This window comes from Bison bison, unplaced genomic scaffold, assembly GCF_000754665.1.
Source record: "Bison bison bison isolate TAMUID 2011002044 unplaced genomic scaffold, Bison_UMD1.0 scf7180017864472, whole genome shotgun sequence".
Lineage (NCBI taxonomy): Eukaryota > Metazoa > Chordata > Mammalia > Artiodactyla > Bovidae > Bison > Bison bison.
In genome coordinates, this window is record NW_011495033.1 from 14764485 (window position 1) to 14770941 (window position 6457).

General features: G+C 47.8%; 1 protein-coding gene across 1 annotated transcript; it reads left to right on the plus strand.

Annotated features, from left to right (window-relative positions):
- Positions 1 to 107: 107 nt before the first annotated feature.
- Positions 108 to 5837, plus strand: SUPT4H1 (suppressor of Ty 4 homolog 1 (S. cerevisiae)). The gene is made up of 5 exons (XM_010861642.1): positions 108 to 279; positions 693 to 799; positions 3734 to 3789; positions 4065 to 4118; positions 4553 to 5837. The coding sequence occupies exons 1-5, from the start codon at positions 211 to 213 to the stop codon at positions 4618 to 4620; spliced, it is 354 nt and encodes a 117-aa protein (XP_010859944.1). The 5' UTR covers positions 108 to 210; the 3' UTR covers positions 4621 to 5837.
- Positions 5838 to 6457: the final 620 nt, after the last annotated feature.

Genomic DNA, 6457 nt, shown 5'->3' on the forward strand with positions numbered 1-6457 from the left:
CTCGCCCCCGCGCCGGCCCAGGTGCCTCTCGGCCGGCCCCGCCTCCTGGCGGGAGAAACCATATCAAAGGCGGGGGACGGGGCGGGGCCGCCGCGCCGGAAGGGGAAGTCTGAGGCAGAGGAAGTGCAGGTATTCTGGGTAATTTTTACTATTTATCCGCAGGGAGAGGTGATTGTGGCTCATTCCTTCGTTGATCTTCGTTGCGAGAGGATGGCCCTGGAGACGGTGCCGAAGGATCTGCGGCATCTGCGGGCGTGTCTGCTGTGTTCGCTGGTCAAGGTGTCTGTCGGGGACCTGGTTGTACTGGCTGACGGGAGACCAATCTGGGGGAAAGAGGGCGGAACAGATGTGAGGGAACAGTGAAAAAGAAAGTCGGATCCAGGGCCCGGAGGGTGGCAGAGTGTGGGAAGGAGCAGGAGGCCATCGTTTACTTCAGCAGGGACACTGCTAGGTTGTGCAGCCGTGGGCAGGGGCCTCTCACATGCCTTTGCAACTTCAGCTTTCAGCAGAGGCGTAACTATAACAAGAAAAGGGGTGTGAGAGTGGAACTTAGGCAAGGGGCTGTAGGAATGGTGGGTGGGGGGCATGATGAGACGGCCAACATAGGGAGCTTTGTGCTTCAGCAGGCAGAAGTATGGAAAAGTGTTTTTTCTTTTGGCTCAGCTTTCTTTTTTTTTTTTTCCTCTCCCAAGACTATAGACCAGTTTGAATATGATGGCTGTGACAATTGTGATGCATACCTTCAGATGAAGGGTAACCGAGAGATGGTTTATGACTGCACCAGCTCTTCTTTTGATGGGTAAGCCCTTTGGATTGCTACATTCATTCTTTATATTACCCCCACCCCACAAAGTAAATTTGGACAGACTGTTGAGACTCTTAATATGAGTTGGTCTCAGTTATTTTGAGACATACTAGTGCTGTGCTGTCCAGTACATTTTGAACATACTGGTTTAAAGGAACTGTATTACTGAAGTTAATTTAGTTTTTGTCGTTACTCCTTTAACATGGCTATAGAAACTTTAAAAACGAATTGTGTGGCTTTCATTATATTTCCACTGGACAGTTCTTCACTAGACTATTAGGGAATTTCTGGTAGGAATTGTATTTGTCTCGTGCACTGTCAACCTGGCATAGGGCCTTAATACATGTTTATTAAATGCAGGAGGATCTTTTTTGAAAATGAAGGGTAAATTTTGGCCCCAAAGCTGATACTTTTAGATATGTCTAAGAGGACCTATGAGAAAAAGTTTTCACTTAGTGAGATTATCCAGTGGGGGCAGGGGAATGAGAGAAACCTAAGTTGGATGGGTCTCAGTTTTCCTTCCCTAAGGGAGGAGCCAGGAGGCAGTATTCTTTGGGGTTAATGAGGGCCTGTTAAGTTTATTTTGGTCTCTAGGCCAATGAAGGGTTTATACATGAACTGGGCCCAAACCCGTGCTTGCTAAAACTACTTCAAGGTGGGCCCACTTCATTCTTCTTTGTTTTCCTTTAAGGGAGAGTAAAGGATTGGGCAGAAAAGATGTTTCATGGAACCTTTACTTTGTACATGTATAGACATGCAGGTACACGCTCAGATACTCCAGTTCTTTCGTTTGTTTGTTAGCACATCTCATTTCTTCTCCTCCCAGCCCCTGGCAATCACCATTTAACTTTCCTGTGAATTTGATTACTCTAGGTACCTCATATAAGTGGAATCATACAACATTTGTCTTTTTGTGATTCGCTTATTTCACGTAGCATGATGTCTTCAAGGTTTATCCATGTTCTAGCATGTGTCAGGATTTCCTTTTTAAGTGTAATGCTATCCCTTTTTAGGTATATACCAAATTTTAATTATCTGTGTATCTATCGATGGACACTTGGATTGCTTCTACCTTTTGGCTGTTAGGAATAATGCTGCCATGAATATGGGTTTACAAATACCTGTTTGAGTCCCTGCTTTCTTCCACTTCTTTGGGGGTATATGTCCAGAAGTAGAATTGCTGGGTTATTCTGTTGAACATTTTGAGACGCTGCCGTACTGTTTTCTGTAGCAGCAGTTTTATGTTGCCACCAGCAGAGTACAAGGGTTCCAGTTTCTCCACATCTTTGTCCTCACTTGTTGCTTTGTTTTTGTTTTGTTTTTGGTAATAGGAATCCTATTGGGTGTGATGTGGTTATCTTATTGTGGTTTTGATTTGCATTTCCTTAATGGTTAGTGAGGTTGAGCATCTTTTCGTATCTTTATTGGCCATTTATATATCTTCTTTGGTAAAATGTCTCTTCAAGTTTTTTACCCATTTTTGATCTTTTGTTATTGAGTTGTAGGAGTTATTTATGTATTTTGGTGCATATTAAGATTTGAAGAATAAGTATATCCAAGGCTAAAGAAGATTAGAGGAGGGCTTGATAAAGTCAGCCAGAAGTGGAGGAGATAGCATATGAATCAGGCTCTTAATAAAGAAAAGAAGAGTAGGATTTTTGAGGAGGTCAAGGTGATAAAAAAGAAAGGGATTGACTTGGGCAAAGGAATGGAGTCGGTAAAGCAGGGTATGTTTGGAGAGTGGTGGGGATTCTGATTAGATTAAATCATCAGATTGGATTAACAGGCACTGTGAGGCTGGAAGGATAGATTTTGAAGGACAGAAGGACAGAGGAAAATACACATTTGGTCATGAGAACAGCCTGTGTACATGCCTACCCCAGGTTGGTCTGCCAGGCCAGAGTGGGCCTTACCCTACTTGCCACCTCTAGAGATGAGGTCAGTTCCACTCAAAGCATATGACTGCAAATATAGGATTTGGATGGGGAGGGAGGCTTCCTAAGTAAGAATCCAAGATTGTTAGCAAGAGAAGGAGAAGTGGCTACTGAGGAGGCAGTCAACAAACATCAGTGCAGGTCTGTCCCAGGAGGCAGTCAGTAAATAATCTGATTGAATGAGGGGGGTGACAGAAATGACCTCTGTAGCTTCTGAAAGCACCTGAAGCTTACCTGTCATGCTCAGTAGCAGGCTTCTGGCCCTTTCTGTGGCCTGTGCTCTGGGTTTACAGCTACCCTGGGAGGAATGATTAGGATAGTAAGGAGAGCTAATGTTTATTTAGCATCTACTCTGTGCTAGGGCTCTTTCGTGTATTAGCTCACCCTTTTAATTTCATCTTAAGTTCTGAGGGAGCTCTTCATATGCAAGTCAGGCTGGACAGCTCATTAGAGGCAGAGCTTGATTAAATCTAACTTGTTTCTACTAAGGGGACCTACTGTTTAGACTCAGCCTCCCCTTTGCCCTGGGCCCCAGCCTTCAGTGGTCGTGCTGGTTGTAATCAGCCGTCTACCTCGAAAGCTGTCCCACCCCCTGGGGCATCAGTCTTTTCAGGGGGGCGAGTGATGACTGACCTGTGCCTGGGGGCAGGGACTTAAGCCCAAGCACTCTCAGTACTAGCTCTTGAGTCAATCCCTTCCCGGGGCGAGTGATGACTGACCTGTGACTGGGGGCAGGGACTTAAGCCCAAGCACTCTCAGTACTAGCTCTTGAGTCAGTCCCTTCCCAGCACTAGAACTGTGCAGAGTCTTCCTTGCTTCCTGGTAGAAGCTCATTTCTTGGCTTTTCCTGAGGTTTCCTCTCCCAGAACTGCTGTGCTAGCTGGGAACGAGGTGAAGGTGGGCATGGGGCCCGGGGTGGGCTGGGCAGTGCCCTCAGCCTCGCTTTCTCCAGTGGAGGCGGCTCAGGCTGACTCTGTTTCTTTCCCTTTCCTAGAATCATCGCGATGATGAGTCCAGAGGACAGCTGGGTCTCCAAGTGGCAGCGAGTCAGTAAGTGTCTCCCTTTGTCTTTATCCTGGCCTAGATGTATTGTCTGGGCTGGGTTGGGGGAGTCTTCAATCAACGGGTAAGTGGCCCCAGAGTGAGAAAGATGGGGTCGGAGGAAAGCCACGAAGTGTCCTGTGCCCTGTCATTTAAAGCTTGTAGCCAAAAGAAGCAACTGCTGTTCTCTTAGAGTTGCAGCATTTCTTTGATTTTTAGCTTAAGGTTGTGTGTGGTCTTTTGTCGTAACTGACTCTTAACCGCAGTCTCTTCTTCTCTTTCAGGTAACTTTAAGCCAGGCGTGTATGCAGTGTCGGTCACTGGTCGCCTGCCCCAAGGTAATAATAATTATAGTAACAGCCCTTGTTCATTTATTGTGCCAGGCTTTATGGAAGTTTCTCATGTGAATTAATGCCAGTGCTCATGACTCTCTGAGGGAACCAAAGCTTCAGAGAGGTTAAATAACTTGTCCAAGATCCCCCAGTTGGTAAGGAGCCAGAATTTCCACCCAGGCATTCTGGCTCCAGAACCCTTGCTTTTGACAGCTACAGTGTGTCTCCCGTTGTCTTCCTGTTCTTACTAAGTCATTGACAAGCATGTGCCTGGGTCATCAAGGGGGTGACACTCCAGCCACGCAGTTCTGATGAGCAGTCCAGAAATTCCAGTTTGCCTAGATCGTACCACTCCGTCCCCTCACCATGTGGGAGCCAGGGGACCCTCCTTGTCTTCTGACTCTTCTCCCCTCACAGAGCTGTTTCTCTTCCCACTGCAGGAATCGTACGGGAGCTGAAGAGTCGAGGCGTGGCCTACAAGTCCAGAGACACGGCCATAAAGACCTAGGAAGGCGCATGGCTGCCAGCATCTTGCCTCCTCATCTCTGCCGCCGTTTGTTTTCTGTCATGGAGCTAAATGGGCAGAACTTGAAACACATCCCGCCCTCCGATATTAAGACTCGGCTGACTCAACAGATCAGCCCAATGTGTCCTTGGGCCATTTTTACCCTCTTTGGACTACTGTGGGGGGTGGGTAGAGACTGAGTTCCATGGGGAGTAGGATGCTAGTTTTCCTACCTACAGCCCAGGGCTGCACCCTTGCTCATAGGCAGGACTCTGGGTCAGATGGCAATAAACATGAACCCCTAGAAATGTTCTCAAGCCCACAGCAGAAGCCTTCTTGCCCTCTTTCCCTTAGCTGGGCGCAGTAAGAACGCACTGCCCAGTAGGCATCTTCCCAGAGCAGCAGAGCCCTTCTGCTCTTCGTGATCCGTCTCTGAGCCTCCAGGGTTGTAGCCTTTCGAACGTGCTTCCCTGGGTCTCGGAAGGTCTGCTGTCCTGAGTCTAGGCAACCGTATCAGCCTGGTATCCTGGTGTCTGTGGTTGCCGCCTTCTGCCCTCTAGACCTGGCACAGCAGGTATCCCTTAAAATCCTGAGGGCAAATAGTACTTGTGCAAGTATTATTTGCCCTTGACCACGTTTAATACCTTTTTTCTCTTCTTTGTTCATTTCTTCCTATACTTCAGGCGCACCAGTGGCACCCGTGACCTCCCCCTGCCCACCTTCCCAATGTCCCCCTAATTGGAGACCCTCAGGTTACTGTTGGGTCCTGCTCTGGTTAGTTCGGGCCTCCCCAGGAGGTGGGCCTCTCCTTTTGTCTCTGGCCTAGTAGGGGTTCTTGAGTCACGTCATGCTACTGGCCAAGGTGAATTATTTGTTTTAGAATTAAATATTTATCATAAATTCTCATCTATTTAAATTTCTGTAATAAATCCTGTTAGTGTCCCCATTTTTGTTGTTACTGTTGTCATTTATTTGGCTTCTCCAGGTCTTAATTGTGACATGTGGGATCTAGTTCCCTGACCAGGGTTTGAACCCAGGCCCGCTGCATTGAGAGCATGAAGTCGTAGCCACACGACCACCCGGGAAGTCCCAGGGTCCTCATTTTTATTTCCCTAAGTTTCTTGCTCCCCATCTGTTCAGAACGAAAGTGATTACATTTCATTTACTTCACGATTTTTGTGATTATGAAAATAAAGTGATGTGAAAATTCTGTAACTTCAGTTTTATAAAAGGTAACATTCACTCTTTTATTAGCCATTCTTAAATATATATCCACAACATGTGTGAAAGTCACTCAGTTATGTCAACTCGGCAACCCCATGGACTGTAGCCTGCCAGGATCCTCTGTCCATGGAATTCTCCGGACAAGAATACTGGAGTGGGTAGCCTTTCCCTTCTCCAGGGGATCTTCCCAACCCAGGGATCGAACCCAGGTCTGCATTGCGGGCGGATTCTTGACCATCTGAGCTGTATACAGTCAACCAAAGTAGCGGGGAGTACTGTGTGAGGGCTGGCACGGAGGCTGAGCTCTGACTCAGGAGCCGAGGGGCCTGCACTGGGGCTGTGTCTCTTAGCCACCTGGTGTTGCTAGTGAGTCAGTGTCTCTCTCTTACCTGTGACCTGGAGTGTGTGGGAGGGCGGGGAGACGCTGCCTCACCAGTGACCCTCCGCATCCCTTGTGCTCTCTCAGGCCCAGGGAAGGAAGCTGGGCGCGACCCGGCTGCTCACGTCGTCCCCCCCAGGTCCTCTTCCATCTGGAACCATTTTCTCTGATGCCTTCGAGCTCAGGGAGTGTTCCGTTAACTCCAATCCCAACTGAGTTTTTCTAGGACTTCCCCAG